This window comes from Mustela erminea, chromosome 1 (assembly GCF_009829155.1).
Source record: "Mustela erminea isolate mMusErm1 chromosome 1, mMusErm1.Pri, whole genome shotgun sequence".
NCBI classification, from domain to species: Eukaryota; Metazoa; Chordata; class Mammalia; order Carnivora; family Mustelidae; genus Mustela; species Mustela erminea.
Window position 1 is genome coordinate 15590415 of NC_045614.1, and position 19797 is coordinate 15610211.

General features: G+C 48.9%; 2 protein-coding genes across 3 annotated transcripts in view; both read left to right on the forward strand.

The window, feature by feature from the left end:
- Nucleotides 1-7162, forward strand: part of KIF15 (kinesin family member 15) — a 72632-nt gene extending 65470 nt beyond the window's left edge. For both annotated transcript variants that reach the window (XM_032317160.1, XM_032317169.1), the window contains 5 exons: nucleotides 1645-1717; nucleotides 2181-2218; nucleotides 5711-5876; nucleotides 6082-6213; nucleotides 6552-7162. In XM_032317160.1, the coding sequence (XP_032173051.1) occupies nucleotides 1645-1717; nucleotides 2181-2218; nucleotides 5711-5876; nucleotides 6082-6213; nucleotides 6552-6614 (472 nt within the window). In that variant the 3' untranslated portion in view covers nucleotides 6615-7162. The remainder of the gene's footprint in view (nucleotides 1-1644; nucleotides 1718-2180; nucleotides 2219-5710; nucleotides 5877-6081; nucleotides 6214-6551) is intronic.
- A 1990-nt stretch (nucleotides 7163-9152) lies between these two features.
- TMEM42 (transmembrane protein 42) lies at nucleotides 9153-13795 on the forward strand. The gene is made up of 3 exons (XM_032317208.1): nucleotides 9153-9735; nucleotides 12288-12434; nucleotides 13153-13795. Exons 1-3 carry the CDS (start codon nucleotides 9544-9546, stop codon nucleotides 13291-13293), a joined length of 480 nt encoding a protein of 159 aa, XP_032173099.1. The 5' UTR covers nucleotides 9153-9543; the 3' UTR covers nucleotides 13294-13795.
- The last annotated feature ends 6002 nt before the right edge of the window (nucleotides 13796-19797 follow it).

Below are 19797 nucleotides of genomic sequence, written 5' to 3' on the forward strand. Positions count from 1 at the left end.
AAATTATGCAGCAAGTTGAAGTGAATCAAGGGAGGCGGTCTCCATGTGGGATGAAGGCCCTGACTGAATTCAACTTCCCAGATTAGGGGTGTTTGCTGTTCCTACCATTGCCAGTGGTCTCAGGCAGATGCGCTCCCTTTCCCCGTCCAGAAGCAGCCCTAAGATACACTGTCCCCGCCTTCACTAAGACAGCAGATGCTGGAGGATGGTAGTGGTGGCTGTGCTGACAGGCTGCTCCTGAACACGTTTCTCCAGGTGTCCGGGGGCACTGGACATGCTCAGTTTAGTAGCCATGGCCCCTTCTAGCCCATTCTGATGTGGCCCGTCTGCGGTCTGCTCACCTGTTCACATGCTCCCGTGTGAGCTGCTCACACGCTCCCCTGTGCAGAGAACAGCCCTGTACTCGTACACTGCCTTTTGTCAAGAGCTGGTTCGAACACGGAACATAGAACGTTTCTAGCTCATTTATAAAATCACAACTAAAAATGCTCACAGAGCCATGTGTCCCTTCTGAGGAGCCATACAGAGCCTCCTTCCTGAAAGATCAGAGTGGGGGCAAACTGGCTCAGGGGTCAGATCAGGCCCGCAGCCTGTCTAATCGACAAGGTCTTACTAGAGCCGAGCCACGTGCTTTCGTTTAGCTACTGTGTTGGTGTTATGACAGCCAAGCAGAATAGCTGTGACAGGGACCCCCGTGGCTCCAAAAGCCCAGAATATTTTCTGTCTGGTTCTTGACGGAAAAAGTTTACCCACTTTTGGGTTAGAGCATAGACAACACTTCTCTAATGGTTTCAGGCATTTTCCTCACTGAGGTCTCATTACCGTTTCTATCTAGGCTGCCAGATTCATTAAGTGAAAGAAACTACTGGACCTTCTGTTTTCCTTCAAGAAACGATTTTTTGCTCATCAGTGAGAGATATTTCTAGAGGAGTCTGTGGCGTTCAGGCAGGTTCTCCTGGGGGATGTCCCCTTGGTGCAGGGGCTGCCCGCAGAAACTCAGAGTATGATCCTGCCCTGGTCAAGCTCACAGATGGTCTTCCCATTAATCAGATTCACATGACACTGATGCAACGTCCAGAATGTAATTTCCTTTATTTAGAGGAACATTCCTTTTCCATGAAAAGATCTATGTCCAGTGCCCAGGGAATCCCCTTCCTGGTGTCGGCATACACGGGATGCCAGAGTGCCATCAGAAAATTGCCAACGGACGCTGAAGTCCCAGCAAAGGGGGTGCTGGGGCTCCATGTGCGAGGCTGGCCTGAGGAACCCTTCCCACACCCAGAGATGCCCCCTCCCAGCTGATCACCAGGCTTCTGGACCGCCTGTCTCAGCTGCCTTCACTCACATTTGATCTTCATATGGTACCACTCTTGGCTCCATTTCTGCTTTACTTTCCACCAGGCCTCGATTGCATTTCCCAGCTCTGCTCATCTCAGTTTTGTATGGGAGGAGTCCTGAATTCCGGGGAGGTGCCTTATTTCATTCCCACATATCAGTCACACGTGTGACCTGTGCTAACTTGACTTAATCACCAGAGTTAGCTTTGCATTGCGTAACTTGGCATTGCTGCCTACAGCAGATAGGAAGGTGATGCTTGGATATGCCTAACCACACTTCCCCAGCCTCCCTTTCTCATCTCTGCAGTGAACAGAATCGTCCAGATCATCAACAGCTGAAGAATGAACAAGAGGAAATGATCAAAGAAAGACTTGCTAAAGTACGACTTTTTTTTTTTTTAATGTAATGTTTCTTGTCTGAGAAATGCTTTTCTACTTAGCATTTGTGGTTATAGATTCTAGAAAGCATTTTACTCTTGAAATTTCTGTCTCTTCTGTATTCTCACTATTGAGTTTGATATTTACCATCAATATTGAGACCTTGTTGATGAAATAAGAGTGAATTTGTCTTCATGTTTCAGCGAATAGCCTCCTGCCGGCATCCCCACACAGAGTTTTCTATGTAGAATAAAAGCAGGTATAGGGTGCCCATGGGAGGCCTCAGAGGGCGTGGTGCGTGAAGTCTTAAGAGACAGGCACCCCCTTTAAGGGGTACACCATTGGGATGTGGAAGAGGATATTGGGTTAAGTGATCTCATTACTATGAGGGAGAGTGGACTGCTTACTATAATTTTTTTCTTAGCAATGGTAAAAAGCCATCTTTTTCTTTTTATCTTATTACAGAATAAATTGGTTGAAGAAATGCTGAAAATGAAAGCAGAGTAAGTTCACGGTTTTGTAATTCAAGTTCTTGTAGGTCTTTAATTTCTTTTCCTCTAAGGGAAGAAATACTATATCCACAAGGTAAGTAACTCCTTTCCTTCTTCTGGTTTCCTCCAATTTAAAACCTTGGGTCTCTCTCCTATGTGTTCTGTAAAGAGGATTTTAATTTTTTCATCTAGTTCTCATATGAATTTATGGAATCTTATAAACTCACCTCATTCTTAGAAGAGGGAAATACACTCTCTTTCCTATTGAGTTCAAAATATGTACACTGGTTGGTATTAACAAATAAAATGGTAAAACATTAGGAAGAGAGTATACTCTGAATATTCATCCAGAGAAGAGGGCCTCAAACATTTTCACTTGTTAAACCTCCTAAAACAATGATTGATTGATTGATCATTGATTGATTTGGCAGAGAGAGAGACAGTGAGAGTGAGAACACAAGCGTGGGGAGAGGGAGAATCAGGCTTCCTGCTGAGCAGGGATCCCAAAGGCAGGGCTTGATCCTAGGACCCTAGGATCATGACCTGAGCTGAAGGCAGATGCCCAACAATTGAGCCACCCAAGCACCCCAAACCTCCTAAGAGAATTTTGAAACACCATGTACCCTTCTGCACATTTTTTGGAGTTGACTTTATGTCTAAAATTTCTCACTGAAACTTTAAATCGAAGCAAAGGGTAGAAGTTCTCACATACTGAAAATAGTACCATGTAGGAATAAAGTTTTTGGTGTCAGGGTGGCCAAATGGTCTTAGTCATAGACTCCAGTTCCTGCTTCTCATGGTCCGGCCTTCTGGTCTCTGCAACAAAGGTGTGGGTTCAGATTCCACTTCTGACACGTCTCCAGTTTTGTTCCAGCCATTGTCCTGTAGAGAGCCTCTCCTTGAACTGGCCATAGAAATAAAGCTCCGGTAGTGTTCTCTTCAAAGTATCCAACTGACCTGCTACTTTCTATCCATTTAATGATACAGGAACAAATTCCTAAATCAAAAATCGTACATTGTTCCTTTGTCCTTTCAAATTGAATTTCCGCTTCATACCTACACAGAATTATATCCTAATTTATTAATTGTCCTAATTAATATATTTTTGGGCAAATTTTTTGTTGATTACCCTACCATATCACTAGGCAGCAAATATATATATATAAATGGGAAGTAATTTGTTAAAGTTTCTTGTGTTGTGAAATTAATTTGTATTTGTATAGCTGGCTCTAGTGCTGTATTTTTTCTTCTGGATTGAGTTTTCATTTCAATTATTATTAATCGTGGTGTCCTTTATTTATTATAACTTTTTATAAATTATGATATGTAGTAATATTTAAATGGAAATTCATCTCCCAGTGCATTTTAGCTTCAGTTACTCATTCTGTTATACTTAATTCCGGAATGAGACAGCATTCAGGATCCCCTCTGTTCCTACTTTCTGTTTTTATAGCTGTAAGTGCTGAGAAGTCGCATTCACGTAGTAAGTAAATGGCAGCAGCTGGAATTTTGTTGAGTCCTGTCATGCAATTATTTGAACTCCATTCAAGTTAGCATGTCAAAAATTACATAATTATGTCATCAAAAATTCTTTTTTTTTTTTTATAAGATTTTATTTGACACAGAGAGAGAGAGAGTTATAAGCAAGGGGAACAGCAGACAGAGGGAGAAGCAGGCCTCCCACTGAGCAGGGAGCCCCATGTGTAGTTCGATCCCAGGACCCTGGATCATGACCTGAGCCAGAGGCAGACGCTCAACTCACTGAGCCACCCAGGCGCCCCAGTCACAAATTCTTTCTAATGATCAGCTGACAAAGACCACCCATTTTGTGTAAAGATTTGTTACCCAGTTATTGGCTTTATCGCATCAGAGGGTATTGTGGAACAGAACTCATTCCATGCTTTGCTGTACGTATGAGCAGTTCAGGGACTGGCTCCCAGACGGTCAATCATTGTAGAGCTAGGGTGGAAACGCGGCTCACTTACAGGATCTCTGAGAATCCCGCTGTGCAGTTTGTAGAATTGCAGCTCTTTCAGAAATAATAGCTATTTTAGACATTTTCGCAAAAAGAATAAAAGCTCAGTTGGCATGTAATTTATTTCATAATCTAGGAACCAAGAGTCTCCAGTGACACACTGTCCCTAGAAGATACAGGACCTCACGCTGTGGGCAAGGGAAGCACACAGTAGAAAGTGGCACACCCATTTTTATCGGTCTCAACCTACAGCAGTGATTCTCACAATAATGTTATCTATTTGTGGGCGCCTGGGTGGCTCAGTGGGTTAAGCCTCTGCTTCGGCTCAGGGTCCTGGGATGGAGTCCCACATTGGGCTCTTTGCTTGGCAGGGAGCCTGCTTCCTCCTCTCTCTCTCTCTCTCCCTCTCTCTCCGCCTGCCCCTCTGCCTACTTCTGATCTCTCTCTGTCAAATAAATAAATAAAAGCTTTTAAAAAATTATCTATTTGTGTATGTGAGGATGCTTAAAAAGCTACAAGGAACTGAATTCCACGCTAACTGGTATAGGCAGGAGAAGCTTAATTTCATATCACAAGAGGTCTGGAGGTGCATTGACTGAGTAATGCCATCGGGGACCCATACCCTTCCCATTCTTCTGCTTTGCTTGCTTGTGGCCTCTTGGCAGAGAGGCAGGCAGAGAGAGGGAGAAGTAGGCTCCCTGCCAAGCAGAGAGCCCGACGCAGGCCTTGATCCCAGGACCCTGAGATCATGGCCCGAGCCGAAGACAGATGCTTAACCTACTGAGCCAGCCAGGCACCCTAAAGCAGTGCAGTTCTATGTAATTCCATGGTAACTTTGTTCCTTGTTTTTCTTTTTAGTTGATAGTTGTATAGTGTCTGAATTCTGAATAGCACATCCTTGAAGAACTGACTGGTGCCCTATGGTTGAGAATCAGTTTTTTTAAAATCCAAAAGAATTAAGATACGGGACATTGAATAAACCATGCATACTGTAATAATACTTAAATTACATTTGCTCCAAAGGGGCCAGATCTAGAAGTTTCCATTTTAAATTTTTATGATTTAGAAAATGGTTTGGCGTGCCTGGGTGGCTCAGTGGGTTAAAGCCTCTGTCTTCGGTTCAAGGTCATGATCCCAGGGTCCTGGGATCGAGCCCTGCATTGGGCTCTCTGCTCAGCAGGGAGCCTGCTTCCTCCTCTCTCTCTCTGCCTGCCTCTGCCTACTTGTGATCTTTCTCTCTGTCAAATAAATAAATAAAATATTAAAAAAAAAAGATTATCATTAAAAAAAAAGAAGAAGAAAGAAAGAAAATGGTTTGAGGAGTTTTCCAAAATGAAAGTCTTGGGTAAGATAACCCAAAAAAGCCTATCTGCATCCCTTGTTATCTCCCCATGCCGTCACTAGGGGAGGGCTGAATATTTGTGACGCTTTCAAATCAAAATTCTGGGCTTGCATGAAACCTGTCTCATTTGAATACTGTTGCAGTTATTTGCCTTTGGAATCCCACAAACCGCTGTTTGTTGTTACAGCCTAGAAGAAGTCCAGAGTACTCTCCTGAACAAAGAGATGGACTGCCTTAGAATGGCTGAGGAAGTTGAGCGAACCCGGACTTTGGAATCTAAAGCGTTCCAAGAGAAGGAGCAACTGAGGTCAAAGCTGGAAGAGCTGTATGAGGAAAAGGAGAGAATATTCCAGGTGCATTTGTGTGTTGCTCGTTTTCATATGCTCAGGGCATGCCCGGGAGGGGGCGTCCGTGGGCGCGCAGGGATCACTGACCAGGAGAGCGGGGAACCTGGGCCCCCTGGCGCCCTGTGCTCTGGGGAGGCCCGAAACAATGTGATTGTAAAAGGAGAAATAAGAGCAGCTCATTTTCCCCCTCCCTGGATTGATTTGCCTGCAGGAGATGGAAATGTTAAGGAAGCAGGTGGAGTGTCTTGCTGAGGAGAACGGGAAGTTGGTCGGTCACCAAAACCTGCATCAGAAGATTCAGTACGTGGTGCGGCTGAAGAGGGAGAACGTCCGGCTCGCCGAGGTAAGCTCTGACAGGCCGGAAAGAGACTCAGCCTGGTCTGAGAATGATTGTTTCACTAGAGGTCAGTGTCCTCATCAAATCGCATTTATGCTTCCTTCGGGGAATTTACTGAATTAAAAAAAAAAACAGTCATTATTCCAAGCCTAATTCAGTCCGTTGTCAGACTGTTACATAATCAGGTTCTTGTGTAATGTTATAAGTAGTTTACAGATTGAAAGTCGTAGTCTTAATTTTTAATATAAGCTTAATGAATGCGAAGAATAACTTCCTGTAAGCATTTGAGTCTTAATTTTTTCTTTTCTTTTTTCCTTTTTTTTTTTTTTTAATTTACTTCTTAGGAGACAGAAAAGTTGCGTGCTGAAAATGTGTTTTTAAAAGAAAAGAAAAGGAATGAATCTTAAGGATCTTGGGCAACTACCTACCTAGGCATTACCCTTCTGGAGACTTTCCTCTTGCAAAAGTAAGCCCTACCCCAGCGCATTTAACAGCTGAACCAAGGAGTGTAATTACTAACTGAGTATGTGGCATTGGGGGCTGACCTTCAAGTTTCTGATGCGTGTTCTGCGTCCGTCCTCACCGTATGGCAATCGGCAGTCTGCTGTTTCAAAGTTACCATCCCATTTCAAAGCTTTCAATCAACTGTAAATACTGGGGAAACCTTTTGCCATTTTAAAATAAAAAGCCATAGTGAAGATTTACAGTGGTTGTTGGCCAGGTTATTTTTTCCTTAGATATACTCACCAGAATCTTCGAGTCTTGTAGTGGAAACTCTAATGGTATGTGGTGACTTCAAAACTTGCCATGATGATAATCCTGTTGCGTAGCATATCGGATAGGCAAATTTGTTAATATAGATTATTTTTGTATTCTTAACTTTTTAAGTATTCTCCTGAGCATTTTTTTATGACTGTAAATATGGGCATTTTTCAAAATGTAATAAAATCTCTTAAAAATTAACCATTTAATGAAGTGATTTATTCTCACTTGGGAGCGCCAGATTAAAGACATGTCCATTCACCATGGACTTAATGAGTACCTATTACCTGCCCTGGTCATCCGCGAACACAGCAAACAAACCCTCCTGCCCTCAAGGAACTTCTAGTGTGTCATCACTTCATTCCTTTTCATTGCAAATCATACCCTGTTGTGCGGAGATGCCGCGTTTACTGACATTTGAGCTTGTTGGCAATTTGGAGGTCTTATAAATAACGCTGCTGTAAATATTTGTGTACCCGTCTTGCTGGGGACCTGCGTTTCCTGTGGCTTGAGCAGACAGATAGCCAGGAGTGGAATTGCTGGTTCAGCTTGTCTAATTTTTATTTAAGACCCTGGCTCCCCTCTGCAGACGCCCTGTTTGCTTGCACCGCGCACTCCCACCAGTAGGGGGCTCAGTTTCTCCGCATCCTTCTCAGCTCCTGTTCCGCCAGATGTTTTACTGGGGCCATCCCGGTGCTTGCTCTTGGCCCATCGCTGACATTCTCCTAAGGCCTAATGATACTGAGCATTCTTTATAAAACAGACTTCTACGCTCAGCAGTAAAAAGAGGCAAAATGGATGAAGCTCAACAAAGAGAAAAAAGTGAAAGGTGCCAGACCCCAAAGACCACATACTGAGTGATTCCATCTATATGAAATGTCCAGGAAGGGCAGATTATAGAGAGAGGAGCTTGTGGCTGGGGATGGGAGCGACTGACTGGATGGGCACGATGGGAACGTTTTCGACGTGGTGGAAATGCACTGGCTTGTGATGATTGCACACATGTAGCTAAAAATTAAACTTCAAAATGACTTCATTTTATGGGTTGTCATTTATACCTCCCTAAAGCTGAGGAAAAACAATTTCACAAATTAACGCACAGTTGAATTCCCAAAGAGTATCAGTTAATCCCTAAGAGCCAGAAACAAACAAAAAAAGGATCTAAAAATCAGTGTAGGGGGCACCTGGTGGGCTTGACGGTGGAGCATGGGACTCTTGGGCTCAGGTTTATGAGTTCAAGCCCCATGTTGGGGGTAGAGATTACTTAAAAATAAAATTCTTAATAAAAAGAATAAAATTCAGCATAAGGTGGAAAAGAGAAACTGCGATCACTCTGGAGGTGGGAGAAGTTTGGAATACTGAAGCTGGTACTGAAGAGGCTCGGGTCTTACCCACCTATGGGGGTCTCTAGGGGCTGCTGGAGCAAATGACCCGAAACTGGGAGGCTAAAAAAAAACATTCTCTCATCGCTTCTGGAGGCCAGAAGTCCAGCCAGAACCAAAGTGGTGTTGGCAAGGCTATTCTCTCCGAGGGCTCCAGGGAGTGTCTGTCTGTTCATTGCCTTTCTTGTAGCTTGCGGTACTGATAGAAGTCCTTGAAACGTATCTTTTCGGCGGGGGGGACACAATTCAACCTATAAACTGCAGTTATCAGGGCTATCCAGGCTTTAACTTGAGCCGCAAAACCACCCCGTGAGAGAGAGTGGCGAAGAAGGACTTCTCACGAAAACTTCCTGAGTGGGAAAAAAAAAATGCTCAACAGTTCACTGTGAAATCATGCTAAACAAAAAAGCCCCATACAGATTACATAAACTATTTTTTAACGTGTGCTGTATATAAAACTATGCCTAGACAGAAAGTACTCTAATAATGATCTCCCTGGGGAGAGAAGTAGTCCTTGATACGCTCCAACATTTCTCTTCGAAAGACATGTACTACTTTTTACACACAAACATTTTAAACATTTAAGTGCACAGGAAATGGGAAATCAGGTCAGCCCCAGTTATCTGAGCGGAGTGGTTATGGGCGATTTACTCTCTTTTTTAAATCCTTCGAGGATTGCGCATCCATCTGGGCCTTCTGATTTGTCAGAGGCCCTCCCCGGAGCCCGCCTCCCCGCCGAGTGTCGAGGGCTCCAGCGCCCTCTGCCGAGGCGTCTTTCCACTTTGCGTCTCCCGAACCGGAAGGTGCCGGTGAATCCCCTGGGGCTCTTGTTGAAATGCACATTCTGATCAACGGGTCTTGGGCGGGCCCGGGACTCCGCATTTTTAACCAATTCCTGGCCCACACCCAGTGGCAAAGACTGACACTGCCGGGACCCGGAGTGTTGTTCTACAGCAGCAACCACAGCGGCTTCCGACCGCAGCCACGGACAGCTCCCGGGTCAACCTACTGAGGCCAACGGCCGCCGCACGGAGGTCCCCGGGGCTCAGTCCCGCCCCTCCGAGGCCCTCGCCGCGCCCGGAATTTGACTCCCTGCTCACGTGGGCGCCGCGTCACGTGAGGCCGCCGCCCAATCGCGGCGCGCGTTCTGTCCTGCTGGTGGCGGGCGCGGGGAGAAGTGGCGGGGGGCACCATGGCCGAGGGGCCGCAGTCCCCCGGCGGTGCCGTGTGCCCGACCGCCTACCCCGACGCCCCCGCGGAATTCCCCCCTCACCTCCAGGCCGGCGCGATGCGGCGCCGCTTCTGGGGAGTGTTCAACTGCCTGTGCGCCGGCGCGTTCGGGGCCCTGGCCGCCGCCTCCGCCAAGCTGGCCTTCGGCAGCGAGGTCGAGCCCGGGGCGCCTCTGCGGCCGGCGGGCGGGTGGGCGCGGGCGGAGGAGGGGCGCTGCAGGGCCTGCGAGGCTCCGGGGAGGGGGTTGGATTGGGGTTGGGGGCGCAGGGCGAAGCCTCACGCCCGCAGGTCTGTTCGCCCGGTCCGCAGCGGGGCGCTGCAGTCAGCTGGGGGGCGGGAGAGCATCCCTGCATTCCAAACCCGTCAAATCCTCGTCCAGTGTAGGCGGTAAGAGACCTGAGCCTCTTCCCTACCAGGGACCTGCAGTCTGTCCTCCGACTGGACTAGTTCGCGTTCCTACATCCACTCTCTGCCTCTCACTTTAAGCCCCTTGTGCCTGAACATTTCTCTCCACGTGACTCTTAGGTGAGAAGCCCGTTGCCCATCTCTTTGCTCCGTAATTAACAAGTTTTTTTTTTTTTTTTTAAGATTTTTTATTTATTTGTTAGAGAGAGCGAGCGCGCGCGAGCACAGGCAGACAGAGTGGCAGGCTAGAGGCAGAGGGAGAAGCAGGCTCCCCGCCGAGCAAGGAGCCCGATGTGGGGACTCGATCCCAGGACGCTGGGATCATGACCTGAGCCGAAGGCAGCCGCCCAACCAACTGAGCCACCCAGGCGTCCCTTAACAAGTGTTTTGACCGGTATACCCCGCTGCCAGGAAAACTGGGAGTTTGGGATACGTAGGCATAAGAGAGGACAGAGGAGCATTCTGGACACCACCTTCCTCAACCTACCGCTTTCCTGAGAACCCCTAAACTGCCTCCCCACGTCTGCGGTAGTGGACCTCTGCCCCTCCCATCCTGAGTGGTAGGCCAGTGTCTGCTGCTGGAGGGGTTTCTCTGCCTCAGCGCCCCACGGTTAGGTCCTGACCTGGACAGAGGACAGACTGGCCCATGCCAGTCAGCCTGTGTAGGGCAGAACCACCATGCTTGAGGTTAGTGTCCTGTTGGGTATAATTCCGGAAGCCCAAAGGGGATGAGTACCTGGACTAGGATGAGGTTTCCTAGTCTGTTTAGTTGTGCTCCAGGTCTCAATAACTACCTAGCAGGTTGCCCTGGTGCATACAGGGCTTTTGTGAAAATTCTGCAGGCACACGCTTTCCTTTTTTAATTTTTAAAGATTTTATTTACTTGACACACAGAGATCACAAGTAGGCAGAGCAGCAGAGAGAGGGAGAGGGGGAAGCAGGCTCCCTGCTGAGGAGAAAGCCTGATGCCTTGCAGGGCCTGATCCCAGAACGCCGGGATCACTACCAGAGCTGAAGGCAGACACTGAACGGACTGAGCCACTCAGGCGCCCCAAGACATCCTTTCCTTAAGACACTAATAGAGTCAACAGCTAGAAAACTGTTACAAGAAATAAGAGTATGAGGGTCCCCTGGATGGCTCAGTCAGTAGAGCATGCACTGCTTGGTCTTGGGGTTGTGAGTTTGAGTCCCACGTTGGGTGTAGAGATTACTCAAAAATAAAATCCTTTTTAAAAAGAAAGAAACAATAGTATGATATTTAGATGAGCACCCCAGAGGAGGCAGCTCTGTCTACAAGCAGTTTTTTTTTTTTTTTAATATTTTATCCATTCATTTGACAGACCGAGATCACAAATAGAGAGGCAGGCAAAGGGAGAGGGAGAAGCAGGCTTCCCGCTGAGCAGCGAGCCCGATGTGGGGCTCGGATTCGAGGACCCCAAGAGCACAACCCAAGCCGAAGGCAGAGGCTTAACCCACTGAGCCACGCAGGCGCCCCTGCAAGAGGTTTCTAATCGAAAACTAAGCAAGGGGTCTTCATGTTCTTTGTGCAGGAGGCTTAAGATCCTTTCCTTTCCAGGCTCTCACCTTTAAAAAAGGAAAAGGCTGCAAGGACTCGAAGTGATGTCTGGGATCGCTAGTTGAGTAGCGGGGGTTTTCCCTGAGCAGGGCTGTGTCCTGGTTAAGAGCATGGAGCCACTGCCTGGTTTTCAATCCTGGAGGCTTCCACGGGCTAGAGGCACTTGAGGCAAGTTACTAATGCCTTAGGTTCCTTATCTGTAAAGTGAAGTTAAGGAATAAATGAGAATGCACTTAAGACACTGGCCACAGGGCCTGGCCCAGAGTGAAAGCTCCCGAATGCCCAGAAGGACTGGCCTGAGTGTCCTGTAGCCTGCACGGGGTGGGGGTGGGGGGCATGGTGAATTCATGCTTTATCTGATGCCGGGAATTGAGGACTCTGCCCCCCGATTTGCTCTCACTATATATGGACTAATAACTGCTTGCCCTCTGCTCCAGTCCCCAACACCAACAAGGGACTTGTGTTCAAAACAAAGTACTGGTTACCGATTAGCTTTTTGCTCTGCCCCAGGGCACCTGGCTGGCAAGACGGCCAGGTAAGTCTCAGTTTATTTCAGCTACAAAATGGGTACGCTGAGCCCAGCGTTAGGTGGAGTGCTGTGCAGGAAAGCTCTGAGGACCGCCTACCCTGGCCATGGCAGGATCTCAGCAGGGCCCAGCTGCGCGTAATCAGGCCCCTGGGAGTGCTGTGGCTGGGCGTGGCCGCAGTGACACTTTATCCCGCAGGTGAACATGGCCTTCTGCATCTTAGGCGTCATCATGATGGCGACCACCAATTCTCTGATGTGGACGTTCTTTAGCCGGGGCCTCAGTTTCTCCATGTCTTCGGCCATTGCGTCTGTCACGGTGACATTTTCAAACATCCTCAGCTCGGTGAGTAGCCCTGGGGATGCAGTCCCCCTGTCCCAAAGCTGGGTTCCGGGGAAGTTGGGGGAACTCCCTCCCTCCTAGACAGGAGCCAACTTGAGTTTGGGCTGTGGCTTGACCCGTGATGGCTGCTCCTCCCATCTCAAACCCTGGCCGAATTCTCAAGCTAGCTGAGTACGAAGTCCAACTTTTTAAAAAGGCCCCCCCTGCGTGCTGCCCTTCCAGGCTGCAGCCCTCATTCTCAAGTCTCGGCCGCCTCTGGGCAAACGGATGCGTAGGGCTCTGTGAACTTGAGCATGAGATGGGGAGGGTGGAAGCTCTTTCCTCTGATAGCCTGATGTCAGCCAGGTGGGTCTGAGCCCCGTCAGTCCTGCCGTTGAGGGAGGGAGGACTTGGCCTGCCGGTTTAGATCAGCAAACACCCGGCGCCAGCTCTGTGCTGGGCCTTAGCGGCTGGCCTCTTGCTGGTCTTTCTTGTGCACTTGGCTTGGGGGCCGGGGCTGGGAGGAGGGCACCCTCCCCCGCCCCCGCGGGTGAGCCAACCATGAATAGTGACTTGTGAAAGGTGACAGCTGGGCTTCAAGCCCCCGACTTCCAGCTCCAGACCTTTCCTCCTGCCCCAGGAGGGCATTCGGCCCCAGAGGGAGTGAGGCGGTGCCTACTCACCACGGTCAAGTCCTGCGGGCACATGTGGCCGTGACCTCACTGTGGTCTCTGTCTCACAGGCCTTCCTGGGCTTTGTGTTGTATGGAGAGTGCCAGGAGGTCTTGTGGTGGGGAGGCGTGTTCCTCATCCTCTGCGGACTCAGCCTGATCCACAGGAAGCTGCCCCCCAGCGGGAAGGCCGCCGAACGCAAGCAGCAGTAACAGCAGGTGCCGGGGGGACCCGCCAGAGAGACAGCACAGCGGCCCGGGTGCGGGATGGCGTGTGGGGACCACCTCCCGGGCCTTCTGACCATCGGCCAGGTGGAGATGTTCCTGAGGGAAATGGGCCCCTGACCCAGCAGGCTCGAGGGTGGCCCGCCGCAGCTTCTGGAAGGGGAAGGACAGGCGCACGCGTGTTCGGCCTGAAGCCTTCTCGATACACATGGGTGGTGCTTTCAATGCTCACAACCCTGACCCCCACCCCAGCGCCCCGTGGCAGACGCTGGAGACCCCGGGGTCGGTCTGTGGGGTGTCGGGCCTCGAGACCGCGCTGTAATTGCAATCCTGTGGCCGGACGGAGGGTCGGCAGGTGACACTGGGGTGCGTTCCGGGGGAGCTTTCCGACACCTCCACGCGGCTGGACCGGGGTACCTGCGTCATGCTTCTGCAGTTCAGCGAGGGAAGGGAAGCTGGATTAATAAATCTTTTGGTTTGTAAGTGAAAAGTAGCCGGTGTGGAATCTTAATGCTTTCCTATGCGCCCTCCCCTTTTCTTTCTTTTCCTGATATTTTGGAATAAGAGGAAGCAACCTGGGTGAGCCTCAGCCCTTGGAGTTGGGAGCTGCCCTCGCCCCCTGGAGCCTGGGGCTCAGCTGCCCGCCCAGCTCGAGCTCGAGCACATGGTCCCTTCCTGATGCCACCCAGGCTGGATAGCGCTCTTCAGTTTCAGCAGCATCTGCCGGTTTTCTTGGTGCGCCAAGAGGAAGGCCTGACCTCACTTTGGGGACCTAGTTTTCTCCCTGTAACCCTCTCTGCCCTTTGATTGTTTTTCTCGGATCCCTGTGACTTTATCGTATCTGATGCAGTGTGAGTGTAATTCCTAGCCCCAGATGGTCTGTATGCTGCTTGTTCCCTCGTGTGGAGCTTCAGGTTCGTTGTGTGGGGTGGGGAGGCTTCCCCGGGATGTCCCAGGGCCCTCGCAGCTCTCTCCAAGGCTGCCTGCCTCCATGTCTGTTTCAGACACTCCCTGCAGGAGGGAGGGACTTGGTGGCCAGGAGGCAGTGGGGGAGGGGGGGGGACAAGGGACATGTCCAGGCTGCCCCTCCTCCCCACCCAGGGAAGGCCCTGTAGGCCCTCCTCGGCCCTCCTTGGCCCTCCTTGGCCCTCTAGGACTCATCGGACAGCTGACAGATGAGCTTCCAAAAACCGTCCTGTGGCTCCTAGTGAGTGGGATTCGGCCTTAGTGCACCTCTCCAGCCTTCACACCCCCGCTCACCACGCTTGAGTTACCCCCCCACACTTGTATCTCAACAGTTCTCGAGTCTAGCGTGTCCAATCCCACCTCCGTGCTTGTTTTTTTTTTTTTTTCAGGAATAGGAAAGCCCATCCTAAGAGTCATAGGCGTCTTTAAGGGGCCCCTGAATAGCCAAAACAATCTTGAGAAAGAAAAACAGTGTCGGAGGACTTACCCACCCTGATTCCAAACCTTAATGCAAAGCTACATAATGAAAACGGTATAGTACCAACATCTAGACATGAACCAGGGGTACGGAGTCGAGAATCCAAGCCCGTTGAGAAGGGCATCAAGACCCTTCAGTGGGAAAGGGCAGTCTTGTAGCAGCTGGTGCTGGAGAAACTGGATATCTGTATGCAAAAGAAAGAACTTCGACCCTTTCATCATATAGAAAATGGAACTCAAAATGAATGGAAGACCTAAAATTAAGATTTATTTATTTATTTGTTTGTCAGAGAGAGAAAAAAGAGAGAGAGAGGGCAAGCAGGCAGAGTGGCAGGCAGAGGCAGAGGGAGAAGCAGGCTCCGCACTGAGCAGGGAGCCCAGTTCAGGACTTGATACCAGGATCCTGGGATCATGACCTGAGCCAAAGGCAGTGGCTTCACTGACTGAGCCACCCAGGCATCCCTTGAAGACCTAAAATTACAAGAACTAAAACTACGAGCTCTTAGAAGAAAACCAAGGAAAAGCTTCATGACATTGGGTTTGGCAATGATTTTTTGACACCTAAGGCACAGGCAGCACAAAAGAGAAATAAATTAGACCTCGTCAAAATTGAGAATTTTTGTACATCACAGGACACCATCAAGAGAGTGAATACAGGGGCGCCTGGGTGGCTCAGTGGGTTAAGCATCGGTCTTCAGCTCAGGTCATGATCTTAGGGTCCTGGGATCAAGCCCCACATTGGGCTCTCTGCTCAGCATGGAACCTGTTTCCCCTTCTCTCTCTGCCTGCCTCTCTGCCTACTTGTGATCTCTCTCTCTGTCAAATAAATAAAACCTTTGAAGAAAAAATAATAAAATCCACTCTTGAAAAAAAAAAAAGAAGAGTGAACACATAACCTACAGAATGTGAGATATTTTGCAAATTATAGATCTGAAAAGGGATTAATATCCAGAATATATAAAGAACTTTTACAATTCGTCAACAACAACAAAAAAATTCAACTTCAAAGCAGGCAAAGGACATGAACACACATTTCTCCAAAGAAGATACATAGATAGCCAAGAAGCCCATGGAAGGGGTTTCTTGGCCATCTGTGTATGACCAAGTCTCTAGTCACCATGAAAATGCCAATCTAAACCACAATGAGATAGCGTCTCATGCCGATTAGGAAGGCTATCATCAGAACAAAACAAACCACAAAAGATGACAAGTCTTGGTGAGAGTGGAGAATGTGGAGCCCTTGTGCATTGCTGGTGGGAATGTAAAATGGTACCATGGTGGGGGGATAGTTTGGCAGATGCACAAAAAGAATTGAAAGCAGAGACTCACACAGATACTTGTGTTCATAATATGTTAATTACAATGACCAGAAGGTGGAAACATTCTGGATAAACAATGTGGTAATATACATACAATAGGCTGTTCAGCTATAAAAAGGAATGAAGATCTAACACGCGGGCTGCAGAGATGAACCTTGTAAAGTTTGCTAAGCTAAATAAGCCAGACACCAAGTGACAAATATTGTCTGATCCCACTTACACGAGAGGCCAAGGAGAGGCAACTTCACAGAGACAGAGAGTAGGAAGGGGGTTGCTCTGGGACAGAGAGGAGAGGAATGGGGAGTTAGTGTTCAATGGAGACGGAGTTCCACTTTGGGGCAAAAACGTTCTGGAGATGGTAAGTAGTGACTGTTGCACGACATAGTGTTTTGTTTTGTTTTGTTTTTTAAGATTTTATTTATTTGTCAGAGAGAGGGAGAGAGAGCGAACACAGGCAGACAGAATGGCAGGCAGAGGCAGAGGGAGAAGCAGGCTCCCCGCCGAGCAAGGAGCCCAATGTGGGACTCGATCCCAGGACGCTGGGACCATGACCCGAGCCGAAGGCAGCTGCTTAACCAACTGAGCCACCCAGGCGTCCCACGACATAGTGTTTTTAACACCACTGAATTGTCATTTACTTAAAAAAAAAAAAGGTTTTATTTATTTATTTGACAGACAGAGATCACAAGTAGGCAGAGAGGCAGGCAGAGAGGAGGAAGCAGGCTCCCTGCTGAGCAGAGAGCCCGATGTGAGACTCGATCCCAGGACCCTGAGATCATGACCTGAGCTGAAGGCAGAGGCTTTAACCCACTGAGCCACCCAGGGGCCCGTAAATTTTAAGTCTTGATTGTATTTGAATTGAAATTGAATTCAATTTCAATTGAAAACCAAACCAAACTGAGAAAAGAGGGAATGGCAGGTGTAAAGTTTTTCCGGCGAGATAAAACACAACACCAGGCAAAGTGGGTGCAAGGCAAGATTTATTAAAAACACTCTCCGGCGAAGTTTCAGGGCTAGGAGAAGGGGAGCCAGGACAGTTGCGCCGGGAGGAGGTGGGCACCCTCGGGCGCGAGGTTCCTGGACTCTGTAAAGCAGAGTGGTGGAAGTCGTGCCCAAGGCAGGGAGAAGGGGGCTTTTAAGGGGCCTCAAGGGGAGTTCAGGGGTCTTTTGGCAAGTTTCCCTTATTTGGATATTTCGCCTGCTCGTCGGGGTCCCATTGGTCCACGGGAGCCCGGGGCGGGAGGGTTTTCAGATTCCTGCTTGGGTCTTTGTTCTCCTGTCCGAGCTCAGGCTTTGTGGCAGGGACTTTGGCCATCTTAAGTAGCCCTTTCTTTCTGCCAGCCCAACAGCGGGAAGAGGGATTGGAGACAGCCAGCGGTGAAGTCACTTTCAATGAGATTTCCTACGAAATCTCCCTGCTTGAGCAGAGAGCCTGATGCGGGGCTCAATCCCAGGACCCTGAGATCATGACCTGAGCTGAAGGCAGAGGCTTTAACCCACTGAGCCACCCAGGGGCCCCTCAATTTTATGTCAGTAGGTGGCAGAGAAGATGGGGACAAAAGGGGCAGTGAACTATCAGTGGGGAGACTGAAGGAAAAAGGAAGCCCTGAGCTGGGGTCTGGTGCACACTCAACGTCTCACTTGAGCAAGGTGTGCCGACATCTCACTCTCGTCTCGCAGAGGTCAGGACTTAAATGTCCGTGGGCAGAGCCCCAGATAAGGTGGCTGGATGTGGTCGGAGGGGCCCGTAGAAGTTCTTTTCTCAAAGTTCCTTAACATTTCAAATCATGAAGAAAAGACAATACACCTCAAAAGAAAATTGGGCAAAGTGCATGAGTTGATCATTCACAGAAGAGGAAGCTTGAACAGCTGAACATTAAAAAAAAAAAAAAAAAAAAAAGATTTATTTTTAGAGAGAGACAGCATGCAGAGAGAGGGGAGGGACAGAGGGAGTCTTAAGCAGCCTCTGCGTTGGGCCTGGAGCCGGATGCGGGGCTTGACCTCTCCTTCCTGAGATCAGGACCTGAGTGAAAACGGGAAATCAGGTACTTAACTGCCTGGGTCACCCAAGCTTCTGGGGAAACCGAGAACAGGTAATAAACATTTGAAAAGCTTCAATCTCACTAGAGATGGGGAAATGCAAATTAAGACCACAGCGAGGAGAGAAGACACAAGACAGGCCTTACAGAGGCTGAAAATCCTTGCAAACATCTCTTGGATAATGAACTTGTTTCCAGGGTGCCTGGGAGGCTCAGTGGGTTAAGTAAGCCTCTGCCTTTGGCCCAGGTCATAATCTCAGGGTCTTGGGATTGAGACCCGGGTGGGGCTTTCTGTTCACCGGGGAGCCTGCTTCCTCCTCTCTCTCTGCCTGTCTCTCTGCTTACTTGTGATCTCTCTCTCTGTCAGATAAATAAATAAGATCTTAAAAACTTAAAAAAAATAAAATAAAATAAGATCTTTAAAAACAAAACAAAACAAAACAAAACACTTGTCTCCAGCAGATGTCCCACCAGTGCTGGGTGCTGGTGGCAGCGGGTTGGTGCTGCTGGGCTCACCCAGGTAACATCACCACCTGCCTTGCGGTGGCTCCGTGTGTCACGCTGCCTACACTGTGGTCCCATGAGCCGCCCTGCATTTATTCTCGAAACGCCTCCAGGACATCAGGACATTTCAGGGACCCAGGCAATCGTGGGAGGTGTTGTTAAAGGTTCATAAAAGGGAGATCGTGCCATTCGCCACGCTGAGAGCACCTGTTGGCTTTTAGAGAGAAGTAAGCCTGGTTCGCTACCTCATGCCGCTGTCCATGATAAATTCCAGAAAAAGGCCAAAGATGAAACTGTAAAGCAGAGAAGAAAACGAAGGCAGTGTGAAGAACCATCTTGGAGGGAAGATGTTTCCCAGGAAACTGGAAACCTAGAAACAAAGGGGAAGATAGAGAAACCAAATGCATAAAAGTTAAAAAAATGTGTAGCAGAACTCGGAGGGGGAAGGTAATGAATAAATAGAAGCTACTCTGAAGCCTAAGAAGAGCTCCTGTGGGGCGCCTGGGTGGCTCAGTTGGTTAAGTCATTGCCTTCGGCTCAGGTCACGATTCTGGAGTCCTGAGATGGAGTCCCGCATCCGGCTCCCAGCTCCATGGGGCGTCTGCTTCTCCCTCTGACCTTCTCCCCTCTCATGCTCTCCCTCACTGTCTATCAAAGAAATTAAAAAAAAGAAAAAAAAAAAAAAAGGCGCTCCTGTGGGTCCAAAGAAAATGACCCATATCCCAGGCGGTGAGTGGGCAGTATTCTGTAGCCGAGAGTGGCAAGATACTCAGTCTTACTTGTAATAGGGGTTGTCATGAAATAACATCAAAACAGTAACGAGAGAGCCTCCCCCCGCATCAGATTGGCTGAGATGAACAGTTTAATAGGAGCAGAGTTTGGTTGGTTGGCTGGCTGGCTGGTTGGTTTTGAAAGGCATCTTCCCTTCTTTCTATGGGAATCCATAGAAACAAAACAGATCTATACAAGAGGATATATTTTGCCCCTGCCTGGGAGAGAACTCCTTTCGCTCCTTCTAGGAGGGAGGCGTAGGGTCTCCTGCAAGGTGCAGGTGGAGATTACAGTTGGAAGCATCTCCCTTCCCTGTGGCCACGATGAAGCAAGCACCTGCTGTGTGCCGTGCCGGGGGCCACCTGCTCAGCCCAGAGCCCCAGGACATCACTGCTCCTGACTTCAGGGGCTGTACA

Coding starts and splice junctions, on each gene's coding strand:
- TMEM42 (XM_032317208.1), top strand. CDS start 9,544: ATGGCCGAGGGGCCGCAGTCCCCCGGCGGTGCCGTGTGCCCGACCGCC. Junction 9,736..12,287: donor AGCTGGCCTTCGGCAGCGAG/GTCGAGCCCGGG, acceptor TTTATCCCGCAG/GTGAACATGGCCTTCTGCAT. Junction 12,435..13,152: donor TTTCAAACATCCTCAGCTCG/GTGAGTAGCCCT, acceptor TCTGTCTCACAG/GCCTTCCTGGGCTTTGTGTT.